The sequence below is a fragment of the Gekko japonicus genome, unplaced genomic scaffold (genome assembly GCF_001447785.1).
Source record: "Gekko japonicus isolate JY-2015 unplaced genomic scaffold, Gekko_japonicus_V1.1 scaffold231, whole genome shotgun sequence".
NCBI lineage: Eukaryota > Metazoa > Chordata > Lepidosauria > Squamata > Gekkonidae > Gekko > Gekko japonicus.
In genome coordinates, this window is record NW_015165837.1 from 239,114 (window position 1) to 253,305 (window position 14,192).

Sequence of the window (14,192 nt, forward strand, 5' to 3'; positions counted from 1 at the left end):
AGACAGGTGGTGCTTTCGGTTTTGCAGGTGGCAGGGGGATGGGAAAATAGGTCTAAAATCTCCAAAAAGGGGGTTGGCAAACAACATTAGAAACAACTGAAAGCTACACACTTTGAAGAAAGGATTTCTTCACATGCAAGTCTTGTCCTGAGAATTTACTTGGATGCTCAGAAAGAGAACAGATTTAAACCAAGAAGTCTGAAGTGTCTGCAGTCGTAAGCATAAAGCCTTTGAAAACAACCAAGTGTGGTAATGATCAGCTTAATCAAAAGTATACCCAGAATTTCTCCCTCTTAGAGATCTTGCACAGCTTTGAGGAATAGTTAACGCTCACAAGATACCAGATGCTAAGAATGAGCATAACAGCCTTTCCTATCTTCCCCCTCCCTTCCCTGAGCATGTGATTTTCTTTACAGTAAACTGAATTTCTGAATGGTTACCACTACCCCCATAAACAGAACATTAAAAGCAGAAAAGGCAGGGTAGGGGACAGAGAGAACCAAGACCTTTATTTGCAAAAGACATATTAGTTAACAGTGACACAATGAAGCTTACAAAAGAGAATTGTTCTCACAAGGAAAGGATACATTTAGGGACTTTAAAATGTATTCAAAATAGAAAAAAAATGGAACGAACTTATCAGTAAAGGAAAGGAAATGCTTACAGAAGATGTGAAGACTGAGGCAGAGAAATTAACTGGTTACATACTTTTTCACACCTTAATTATTTCCTACACACAAAATGTGTCAAGAAGGGCTGAGTCCCCAAGATTCCCCTAAGCAGCTAAGGGTCAGCTGAATGCTGCCCTGTGCCCACCCCATGACGCCCTGGCCATACAGATGACAAGTAGTTGGGTAATGCGAATTCCTTTGATCAATGGATGCCACAAGGTGCCTGCCATGTCTCCCTGCCAATCTCTCTTTTTTTAAAAAAAAGTCTTATTTATTTTAAAACTTTTAACAAGGGAACCAGAGATAAAAGCTTTTACTTATTTATTTTCAAACAAATAACCCTAACTCTGGTGTGAGTTGCCACCAGCAGGTAGCCTACTGAAAGTTGGGGCGAGTCTGCCCTGGTTCCGAACTTAGTTTCAGCTTGTCATCAGAACCATATACAATGATTAAATTGCCTAAATGACTTGCTCACCTTTCAATTTACTTTTTTTAATCAAAGGAAGAAAGAAATTGTATAAAAACAGGGACATCGAGCCAAATTTAATCACTGTTAAGTCGCAGGGATTTCAAAGAGCATTTCAAAGAGCAACACGGTAGTATTGAAATCAATAAAATAAAAGCATGGATAGATTGGACCCATTATGTGCTAACAATACATTTACGGAGTAACTTTCCCACTTCTGGTTCAGTGCTTTAGAACGAAACTCAGAAGCCTGGGGAACAGCTGCAAGCAACCACCAAACGCAATCGAGTCAAAAATGCTCCTTTCCCCATAGGAGTTGCAATGGCCCTACTGTCTGCCTTTTCATACCTGCTCTATGAACAGCAGTGAGAACAGGCCGGTCAACAAACTGTTGCCGCCTGGCTTGTGGACTAGTCCTTTTGAGATAGGACCTCTTTAAGAACTCTCAGCATGCTTATTAGCAACGTCACGGAAGAGTGTCCGGAGCAAGACAGGACATGTCTACACTACACATTTAGGCCAGTTAGGAACTCATGCAGTTCTCAATGTAAGAATTCTGTGTAATTTTTCAAATGTTCTAACAGGAGTTTTCAGCACCTTTGCAAAACTAGTTTCTGGGGTTTTTGGGGAAAAGACATTGTATTATTGGTATGTACATATTTAAACCAGTTTTGATCAAGCTGAAATTCTAGAGGGTTGGATCGTACACTTCATTCTGCTCACAAAACATTTTTCCCAATTCCCACCTCCCATTGCAGATCACCTGCAAGCCTACAACACAGTTACAGAGGGTCACCAATACCCCAAAACAGAATTCCAGGTATTGCAGCCCACTGCAGTGGAAAGGTAAAGTTCTGTTACATGAGTTTCACATAGCATATGGTGCTTAGGATCCACCCCATAGATTTTCCTACACAGTGATTCTCTCTAGAAAAGAGCAGAAGTGGAACCCCTAAAATTTAATGCCTGAGTAGTCATTGCATCTCCCAATTAAACAGCAATTGAGCATATTATACCATGCTATCATATATAATGAAATCGCCTGAGATAATCCCAACAGAGGGGCTCCCAGTGCCGGTTTTCTTATATGTAAAATCGGTAAACGTAGGTCTTGATGTCAACTGAGTCAGCAGGCAGGCAGATGCATTTGTGCCTGATTACACACAACTCAGCCGTCTGCAACTGCCCAGTATTCATTGACTTTATATATCATGAGACACACTCCTTTCTTTATCCCTCCCCTAGCCTTTCTGCACCAAACCAGGGCAATTCTGCAAAACCAAAGGTGTCTTTTAACTGCCTAACTACTACTAACTTCCAGTGTGTCATAAATAACCCAAAGCACTTGCGCCTGAAAATTCCTGTCTCCCATCCATTCTTCTGCACATTTAGCAATACTAATCATTATCTTCATCATAGCATAATAAATGCAAAAGCCACAATGGTTTACTAAAATCAGCAATTTAACCATAATAGCATAATGGGGCTCAGGGTAAGCTGTGCCTATTATTTTATACTTCAATCTAAACAACCAGGGATTTTTTGGGGGGAAGGGAATAATAGATTAGAGATAAATTTATATATCAATAATAATGGAGAAACTGCCATTTCAAAGCATTATTTTGAACTGTTTACAGTTTCTAAAAATAAAAGCCATATAGCAATTTGAATTACTCACTAGCATCCCAGCAATGATTGGCAGAAATTGCATATTTTATTGGACAGGATTTAATTGTAGTAAAACCAGGTATGGATTTTCAGAAACAACCACCTGTAGTAGCAGCAGTGTACTTTGCAGGAGGTGGAAATTTCTTTAGAGTCGTAGGGTAAACAGGCACCCCAGTGGGTAACCCAAATGGCTCTCCTACAGCTCCACAACAGGTCACAGAACACCTCTCTGCAAAGCCTCATAACAAATCTGCCAATGGAAAAAAAAATCTGATCCTCACATAATGGCAAGACAAAGATTATGGATGGTGATCAGATTCTGATGTAGTACGAATTCTGATCAGTTTCTGCTGTAGTACCAATACAGTAAAGCTACAGAGAGTTGCACAAAAGGCAAACAAAAAACTTAAGAATGCATACTGCTATCTGACTGGCATCCCCTAAAGCTGCAACTGGACAAGGCAATCCACTGGCACGCAGCAACAAATTGGCATGGCGTAATTTCAGATTTCTCAGCAGAAAAGGCAGAATTCACAGCAATGGTAAAAGTCACATTCTTGGAAGTACCTGGGTAAAAATATATCGGGATTTTTCTGTTGTGGTAGTGGTACACATTTTGAAGAAAAAGTGGTCTGAAACACAGCCTGGGAAGTAAGGGTGTAGAAGGAGAAACAAAGAATTCAAGAATAAACGGTTTTCCTATATAGAAGTAGATAAAACCCTACTTGCTCAGCTGTTCAGCATAAGCCATAGGGGTCCAATGGCTATCATTCTTGCTAGCGTTTATTTATCATATACTTCCTATTGATGCTTGATTCCTATGGATGACTGATCCACACAGCAGTCTGTTCAACCACAGTTACATGCACATTCATACATTTTATTTATTTATAGCCTTTATTACAAATGCTTCATTAGGATTTAATATCCTGCGAAGTCATGATAAATCAAGAGTAAGTCTTTTCCAATATCCCCTCATGCTAGCAAAGCTGTTTTGTCCTGTATTTATTGGACATCCTTGTTATCAGTATTGGTTAAAAGTGTATTGTTTACAAAGCATAGCTTGTTCAATTAAAATATGTCCTAAAATTCAGTTGAAGGGTAAACACATAATTTGGTGCAGTGCCTTATGAATTGTGTTCTAAGGACTGTGATCTACACTTCTTCCTTTTTGTTATTCAGAGATGGACCAATTTCCACTGATGGGAAAAAAAACTTGATGTTAGTACAGCATCTTCCAAGTACATTGTAAACAGCAAGGCGCACTCAGTGTATTCTTTTCCCATCTCCTAAAGCTACTAGCAAGGAAGCAATTCAAATAAATACCACAGTACATACCCATCTTTAGTCTGATCCACCACACCTCCAAGCAGCTGGACTGTGGAGGGATTGGGTACTCCATCTCGTATCATCTTCAGGAAATGTGTAACGAAGTCATTAGGAGACATGTAAAATTCACCATTTTTTTCAACACTCGCATACTGTTTCAAAAAAAAAAAGACAGAGAGAAAGAGAATTAGATATTTATATTTCAACAGTGCTGTGATTTAATGCCTACCTGATTATCTGCCAAAAGTAAAAATTATATGTCGCTGATCAGGTACATATCCAGTGCCATAAATGTAGAAGTGCACACACAGCCAGGATAGTGCTGCCCTAGGCTTACAAACAGCAGCACTATGATGATGGTAAGTACACTCTGTTGTTCTAGCTAAACTGCAGTATGCTCACAAGGTCACTGTCCCATAGTATTTTATCTTCCCAATTATGCCCATTTTTAATTAGAACACTGTGTACAGGTACCGTACACTGTATACAGTGCAGTTCTACATTGATGCAAAGTGTGTTCCTTTGTAGAAGTATTTCAGCAATGCTCAAGATCAGGCAGTTGCTCTTCATCATAAAATTTAGTTTGGCTACATATTATACTAAATGAACAGAAACACCATATAAAATCAACAACTCCAGAAGAAAAATATCCTATATATTTTTAATGCATTCATTCTGTGAAATAGTCACAAAATGGAAAATACCTTGAGGTTTACCACAAAAAATTAAGATGGCCAGAAAACCAAAAATGTGATGGTTGCTAACCCATTAAGAACTTCCTGTACAGTTTTTAAATGGGGCCATTTGCAGTTATAAACCCAACAGATTACAGAACAAATAACAGATAAGGATCAACATTTCTTATTTTTCTTTGTTTTATTAACGTGACAATTCTTTTAAGATTCTGATTTTGTAAAACAGAATATTTGAGCAGTTTTCTTTAATGTGCTTTAATTGGCAAAGGTTGTAAATAAACAGTCTGACACAGTAAAAATATTCCATCATTGACAGCAACACCAATGTAATGTACCCCACAGTGGTCCTAAGCAACCCGTGAAACACATGGTCATATGAATAAACACACTTTAAAATATCAAGAGAAAACCTGAAATTAATATGGCTCATCAGACAAACAAAGGTCTGAAGGACTAAAAGTAAACTACGTCTTACACATTCCCTCCATGTGCATGGGTACTTTGCCGATATCATTTTTAGACTCTTCATAACATGCTGTGATCTCCAAACTAGCAAACAACTGTTGATGCCTGCTTGCCGTACCAGGTTCAGAAGCTAGTTAAAACAGGTTTTTCAATTCTGATTCAAAAGTCAAACATAAGCATAGTGTATTATTTAGCCATCACAGCCAACTGAAGTTAGTGTTGATTAGGAAAACAACAAATACATGAGTCTACATCTCTCTTCTAACTCTACAAACTATGTCTGCATCAAGCCTGTATCTTGGAGTCTTTGGTTGTCATGCACCAAATAACACCAGTGGAACAACTTGTGAAATATGGAAGATAACCCTTCTCGTGTATGAATTTAATAAATGCAGGGTTGTGCCCACTCATACTTAGCAGACATGTGCAAAACATTAGTGTTTCATGACTCTGACAACATTTTTCAGATTCTCTCTCTTTTTTACTCCCAAATATCTACCTCTTGGGAGTATAAGTAGAAAAGAAACAGAAGTGAAAGCAGAAGTAAAACCATTTTTATTTGAAGACTAAAATTACTTCAGAAAGGGAAGAAAGCAATATGAAGAGCAGTAATAAAAATGCCCTCAATATGCCTTACTGGCCCGAACCCAAGAAATTGTATAGTATTACAAAGGAGGGGGAGGGGACACATAGACTACATTAGGCATTTCTGTTTTTCTCTGAACAGTGAGCTAGGTCAATGGACTGTAATAGAAAGAAGAGGGGGGGAAGTATTGGGAGACAGAGGAGAGAGATCACAAACACCTCCAATGTTTTGAAAACTCATGTTACTACAGGAACTGGTAAGCTTTGGCTTTGCACTTTGCATTACAGATCATGTCATAAGAAACATAATTCAACATTTAGCAACTCCATACCTAAAACATACTCCCTGAGAACATAAGTGCTTTAAGATCATCGAGTATGCAAATAACTACTAACTTGTGCCTTAAAAACACACCTCTAAATAGTTAACTTGTTGAATTACTGCCAGGATTTTAATCTTTTTAAGAAAATCAGAAATAATCATTTTAGTAGGTTGTTCAAGTGCATATAACAATGGTGTTGATTGTAACAGCCAATAGAGAAAGTGTTAACTCTTATGCAATCTTGTATATCAGTACACAGAACAGGATTAGTGGTTCTCTTGTAGTCTAAAACCCTTTAGGTACGCAGGCTAAGGGGAGGGGCTGTGGCTCAGTAGTAAAGTATCTGCTTGGCATACAGAAGGTCCCAAATTCAATCCCTGTCATCTCCAGTTAAGAATTGGGTAGCAGGTGACGTGAAAGGTCTCCACTGGAGACCTTGAAGAGCCAGTCTGAGTAGACAATACTGACTTTGATGGACTAATGGTATGATTCAGTATAATGCAGCTTCATGTGTTCAAGTCTGACTTCAATTTTCTATTACTAGCCTTGAGACAGAAGCAGAGCCATATCAAAACACATTGATTTGGCATCAAAGTGTCATGTGACTAGTTCTACCCACTCAAGAGATCACCTGGGGAAATGTCATCCCTTGTTTACATTTTTTTGCAGAATGCACAGAGAAATGGTTCTACATTTTTGTCCTTTTAGGACACTGTTAACAACCCCCAATATAACAGCAATGTATAGTTTTCTTATACTCCAGATGCTCCTCACATAAGGAAAACTCCAGAATTTTTGCCTGATTGGGGAAAAATTCTACCCTAGCTGCATGGGGTGGGGGGGCAGACAATCATGGCAAACGATGTGAGCTGAACAGGAAAATAAAATTACTAAATGCTGTGACATATTTTTGTTTTGAGACATCCCAATAAACATTTGCTATGATTCTCTACAGATCATTATCCACATCGAGTAACCAATAAGGGTCTGTTCATGCTCTGCATGATGGGGCAATATCTGCTACAGAGTGAAGTCTGCCATCAGTATACATTCCATACAGCCACAGCAGAACATGACAAAGAGCCTTAAATATGGTAAAGAAAGCTCCCACAGTCTTCCATTAAAGGTACAAAGCAGAATTACTTCCAATGCAGCCAGTGGTGATATCAGTTGCAGGAGTTGCAGTTTTAATTTGATATACTTGATGCAGTTTTAACGTGAATAAGTTTCAGTTATGTTTTTAACGATATATGTTTATATTTTGTAAGCTGCCTTGGGTGTTGTGGAATGGTGAGATATAAATATTTTAAATAAATATGTATCTTTGGACAGCACATATGGGTTGCTTTCTCTCTGACAATTAGAGGGCATATGGGATTTCCCCCCAACTGCCCATAGATTTATATATACAGGTAAAGTAATTTTTTCCAGGCAAGTGCTTTATTAAAGAAACAAGTCTACCCTGAATCTTTAGCAATATCATATTTATATTGTTTAGAATTTTAATTATCACTTGGTTGCAATTTAATGTTGCTATTTTAAAAGGGCACTTAACATTTTAATCTATGTGTCTTATTCATGCCCAATAGCCATCCAACCAACAAAACCATGACAGCAAAATATGGAGAATTTTTTTTAAAACCCAGAAATACAACATTAAAGCCAATTTCACAAAGAGCACATAAGCAGCAGAAGGAGTGTCATGACAAGCCTGATTAGTAGATTGTACACTGAGCAGAATTTCCAGCCTCACACTTTTACAGCAAACCGACCAATCAATTTCAATGTAATTGTTTGTGAGAGAGAATCTTTCTCTTAGGCTGCAAAACTTTTTAACACAACAGTTACTGAGAAACAAATCAAATAAGTCAGCCATTCAACACCTCTACGTTTCATTTTTTTTTCCAGGATAGCCCCCTGCTAAGACACTCAATAATAGAAAGCAGCGCAAGGTTTCAGTGTCCCCCTGTTTCTACCCACTGTGATTTATTCTTGTGTATTTGAAATCTAATCACGTACCCCCCACACTACATATAGAAAATGACCTTGAAAATGTCAGCTTGCTCATTTTGACTGAAGTCTAATCTCTTAGGTTATGGTAGGAGAGTTACATGAAGTAGTGTTACTCAGGAAAATTATCATGACAAAAGGGGAAAAAACCATCAATTCTATTAGTTTGGGAATAAAGACTTTCAAAAAGGTGGTTCTATGCAGTCATGTATTTTTCCCCACTTTGATAATTATACCCACAGAGAATTTTATATTACACAATAATGCCTAATGGCTTTTTGGTAAGTTCCTTCAAAATTCACACTGGATAATCATATATTTTAAATACTCAAGCATTAACTAGTTGAAACCCATTTAAGTCTATACAAATATAATACTTGAATTTTTTAAAAGTATTGGGTAAAGTATCTCTAGAGCAAATAATACATAACCAAGGGATTTCACACTGATTGCAACATGTTTAAATTAAATGGGAAATGATGTGATAATATGCTACATTAGTTGCATCGTAATTTGCCTTTCTTCCCCCCCCCAAAAAAAATTTAATTGCCTATTTCAGCCTAATGTCGGTTACAACTGTCCCAAGTGAACTTGGTGGGAGGATGTTCTAGAACTAAAATAATTATTCCTGTTTTAGGTATTTGTTACACACTATGTTTCTTTTGCAAATGCTATTAAAAATGTCAAAAATAAACGCATTTTTGTCAGCCTTGTTCAAAAATACGTGCCAGATTTACACTTTTATCTTACCCTTCTTCCTAACTGCTCTGAGCAGCAAGAATGTCCCAGGAAATTTCCCAGCCAAATGGAAGAAAACACCACACCCTAATCTACTTAGCCTCAGAGATGGAAGAACATCCAACCACATTAAGACATGCTATGGTAATAAATTAGCACAAAATGTGGAGTGAACAGATTTGGAGTGAGCTTTGTACCTGCCAGTTCCTAGACATTAGTTATCTGCATGTCGATCTCTGATTGATCTCTTATTGAAATAGATCTGCAACCTTCTCTAATTTTTATCCCTTATTCCATGTAAGCTGCCCACTGACAATTTCTCTCTTAACCTAGCTCTTGGAGATGCTGCTTCATTGCATGTGAGCAGTGCATTCTGGAGGCCCAAATCCTATAAAATGTGCTTATGCAACTGCCCAACTTCAGCAAGCCCCAATTCACCATAGAATTTACTCTTCACAAACTGGGATTCTATACACCACACAAGCTTGCTTTAACTCCCGGTACACAAGCTCCAATTCACCTGTATTCAGATACCACAACAAACTGTATCTTAAAATCAAGCTGAGAATGTCTCTGCACACAAAGGACAGTGGGAGGACTAAGGAGGAAGCACAAGCACAGCAACAAACTGTTTTTGTCCCGGATAAGAAATTTAATCAGAGTTCAATTGGAGCTTGTAGTGAATGCAGGCATAGACAGAATATCGAAGAAATCTTAGCCTCCCAGATGACTAATGTGTAAAAGCAGAATACCAGCTTCTGAGACTCCTCAACCCAAATGAATAAATTCTTACACCCCACAGTTTTATTTTTTGTTGCATCTGCTTTTTCACATCATTCCAAAAGATGAAAGGGCAGTAACATAAACCTCAGATGGAATTCATCTTCATAAACCTATTTTGCTTTACCAACACTTCTAGCAAGAGAATATTTATGGGGGGTAAAGCACTAGACAAAAATGGCTTACTCAAAAGCAATGGGCAAAATCATGTAATGTCCAAAGTCCAGTGAAGACACCATGCTTCTCACACACAGCTTTAGAGACCACAAATGGGCTAGTGGAATGATTCCCTGCTGTGACTAAGCAGCCCTTGGTAGTGTGTAAATAATACAGGTTTTTAAAAGGATTTCTGTTCTACAGAATATAATTTGTTTTTAGCCCAGCCCAAGGAACTTGTTGTGGGAAAGCAGGAGCCCTCTTTATTTCCCTTATGAAATATCACTGGAAACAGTAACAGTAAAACAAATGAACAAGTTTATTCACCAGGCAGGGATTGAATAGGTGAGTCAGGGATTGGGATTGCTGAGGTAAAAATTGTTGATAATACAGAATTCACTTCTTTGAGCAGGCAAAATGTCATTAAAGCTTATTTTCAGGTATTCTAAGTTCTTAGTTGTTTTACTTAGTATTTTAATTACAGCAACAATGTTTCATCAGAGAGTTTCCTATGTCAGTTCAGGTTTCCTGGAGTTGGTCACTGACTTTGTGAACCTAACTTACTCCTTGGTTAAATTACAGTTTATTTCTATTTCCTGAGTTGTTTAAACCCGTTTTCCCTTACAACAGACTATGGTCCTCCTCAGAGCTAAACCCTCAGAGACACCGGGCATGGATTAATCTTCTCCTCAGAGGAATTAACCCTATTCCTTTTTGCCTTGAAAAGGAGTTTACACACACTACTCCAATCACTCTTGCCAAATCTCTCTCCCAGTCCTGGTGTCTGAATAAAGCGGACTTCAGCTTATATTGACACCTAGACTTTGAATTCTTATGGTAAATTCTTTCTCAGGTTAGGAATACTACAGTTAAGGCAAGGAGTCTTTTTCTTTCACTCTACAGGTGAACCTGTCTGACTCATCTTGTCAGACTCACTGACTCCAAAACTCTGTCAGAAACCCACTGACTGCCTTCACAATGATTCCAACTTTAAACTGTAATCTCCAGGCTGACAACTGACCACTTCCCTCAGCACTCAGATGATCATATATTTTCCTCTGCCTACGCTGGCCAATCAGAGAAGAGGAGCAGCCTGTCACTCAAACTCTCCCTTCCAGGGAAAAGTTAATTCTTTACCTGCAGGTTCTCTGATTTAGCTGCACTATGAAACCTGTTTTTAATGTGTGGTCCATCACAACAGGTTTTAAACTGCAATGTAGAAACCAATTTAATGAGCTCCCAGTTTAGAAGCATCCTTAATCATTCCACCAGGCATTTGGTTAAGGACAGTGATGGGAAAGCAAGTAGTCTGGCACTATCAGGTCTCCCACTCCCTCTCACCTGCCCTCCCTTGGGAGGCTATGGGAAGTGCAATTTTTTGTCAAAATTCCTTGTCACCTTGGAATAGCCTGTTTTATTTATTGATTCTGTACTGTGTTTTATTATTGGTTTTAACTTAACCCAGATTATTTATTGTCTCTTTCTGTTGTAAGCCACCCTGAGCCCTGCTCCCAGGAAAGGGTAGCCTAGAAGTCCAAATAAATAAATAATCGTATTAACAGTGGAATAGAGCAGCAAAGTATTGATAAGGGACACAGCAGGTACACAAGCACAACGTCTGGGAGGGGGAACATGCCATTCCAAAACCTGCTTCTGATTGCTGAACAAATTGTTAGCATTTGGCTAGAGTTACATCTGTACCACCTCCATGATAAGTATTTGCAGAGGCAATGTGCACACTGTCGACATTCGTGCCACCAACTCCATGAATAAAAATATATCTGTACCATCTTCATCCACGAATCATATCATCCAAGAAACAGGTAATTAAAATGGTTATAGATTTTAGTTCTAATACCTAGACATTTTAAGGGAATCTTTTTTCCCCTCTTCTGTCTAAGAAATGTCTAAATTTCTGTTTTATGGGGGGGATACCTTTTTAATTTCAAGATAGTTATATTTCCCTGAGTCTATACAATAATCACTCAAGAATGTATTTGACTTCTTGGAGTGCATTGTTCAATTTTTGATAGTGGTATTTAAATCTAACATGGTAATAATACAGTGAATGATTAATGGTTAGAACTAGACTATCAAGAGATGAATAATGCAGTAAGAGCTAAAGATATGAAAAAATCAGGCTTTAAAAAGGATAAAATATTTACTTTTAACATACCTTTAAAAATATTGTTTTCAATTCAGTTGGATCCGCTCTCTTGGTTAGAGCCACCTACAAGTAAATACAATTATATTAATATGCATAGTCTATACAAAAGATGTCAAAATGTCATTTGAAAGAATAATTCAAACAAAAGACTGAGTAAGGAATTTTTTAAGTGTTCACCTCAGATAAACCAGATAGCAGTTGATGTGAGAAATAAACAAATACTTAACATTTATGTTCAATTATTTGATGTTTTTCCTGGCATTGCTACTGAACTATTTTAAATAAGTGGAAGGTTTTGTCATCACAACAGTGGATAACTGGAGGACTTAATTTCCATTTCAATAGCCCACATTTCTGAGTAAATAAAAGCATATGACTAGGTGACATGTGACTTTTCCCATCCTCAGCATATAAGAGATCAGCTCATTCCAGAACATGTCCATCATCATGTATCACTTCATTTAATAGTTACATTTAAGGGTTATACATTTAAGGGTAACATGTCTGGATACACCTGTATGCACAAATCAACTGAGGGAAGTTCCTTTTCTTTCACTGAAGGAAAAAAATAGGTTAAACCCATGAAGCTGCCTTTCACCCATACAACAATAAGTCTATCTAGTTTAATATGGTACACTCTGACAAGCAGCAGCTCTTCAGGGTCAGACACACAAAAAAGGTTCTTCGCCAACACATGTTACTCAAGGCTTTAATGAATGGAGTGGAGAAGTGTCTGTGGCTCAGCAAGCAGAAGGTCTCAAGTTCAATCCCCAGCATCTCCATTTAAAAGAATCTGGTACTAGGCAGGGGTCATTTGGGGGGGGACGCGGGGGGACGCCATCCCCCCGGGTGAGGTGCAGGAGGGCGGGGCCTGGAGCTCCCTGCTGGTGCCCGCTGGAGGTCGCCACCGGCTGTGGGGAGGACACACTTCCGGTGATGTCAGGGGGTGTGGCATATGCTAATGAGTTATGCTAATGAGTCCCCCTAGCTCTTTTTCTACGAAATGACCCCTGGTACTAGGTAATATTAATTACCTCCATTTGAGACTCTAGAGAGCCACAACCAGTCCAAGTAGTCAATAATGGCCTTGATAGACCAATGGTTTGACTCAGTATACGGCAGCTTTTTTGTGTTCATGTTAATCTGGGACCTTCTACATGCATAGCACGTGCTAAAACTGTCCAGAAATTTCAACCGGTCCAAACTGCGGCAGTCAGGATATTGTTGGGGGCTGGATACAACCTGGGATACTTGAAGGCCTGCCTCCTCCCTTACTTTCCAGCATTCCATGAAGATTCTCCTCCCAAGCCACTCTTGGTGCTACTGATTTTATAATTTTATTGTGTTGCTTTAACTTTATGCACAACCTAAAGCCAGTCTGGGAAGAGATGGCAAACAAATTTTCTAAATACCGTTGAGTCTCTGTCCTTCCCCAAAATATTCAAATGTCCTAAAAATAAATTAAATATTATTGTACTAAACTGAAATGATCACTTTTCTAAAATGAATAAGTCAAAAGCAGCTTACAAAAAATCCACCTGTGACACCTTTGTGTTGTCAAAAGTAACCTGTGCACATGTAAACAGAGAGAGAGAGAACTAATGGATACAGGTCCAGTTTAAAAACCATGTTGTATCAGTTGTCGAAGCAACAATGTCACTCTAGAGGCACATTCAATTCAAGGATGTGACTGATGAAGCAGCAGTTAAAGCAGGGGTGTTGAATTCATTTGTTATGAGGGCCGGATCTGACATAAATGAGACCTTGTTGGGCCGGGCCATGTGTGTCATAAAATGTAATGCCAGGTAGCGGAGATATAAACTTTATATAGGACACAAACACAAAGGGTTTTTTTTTACTTAAAATAAAATCAGGCTTAAAACATTAGCACTCTTGCAATATTTTGTTTATTTAATGGTGTCTGATAACTGACACCTCTTGCTCTGAATTATAATGTCTGTGCTGTTGCAATCTTGAGTATGCTGTTCAGGTGTGTATCTGTAAGCTGCAAGCCTAAAATGACACAGCAGCAGCAGAACTGGAAGAAGAAGCAGAAGACAACCAGTTCCGCTGCGGGCCTGACAGAAGCCCTCCGGGGGGGCGGATCCGGCCCCCGGGCCACATGTTTGACACCCCTGA

General features: G+C 38.6%; 1 protein-coding gene across 1 annotated transcript in view; it reads right to left on the bottom strand.

Annotated features, from left to right (window-relative positions):
• The window catches only part of SLC25A13 (solute carrier family 25 (aspartate/glutamate carrier), member 13), a 148,801-nt gene that overhangs the window by 86,243 nt on the left and 48,366 nt on the right, over positions 1-14,192 (bottom strand). Inside the window, exons 2-3 of the mRNA XM_015410953.1 lie at positions 12,063-12,116; positions 4,144-4,286 (exon numbers count right to left, since the gene is read on the bottom strand). Of these exons, the coding sequence (XP_015266439.1) occupies positions 4,144-4,286; positions 12,063-12,116 (197 nt within the window). The remainder of the gene's footprint in view (positions 1-4,143; positions 4,287-12,062; positions 12,117-14,192) is intronic.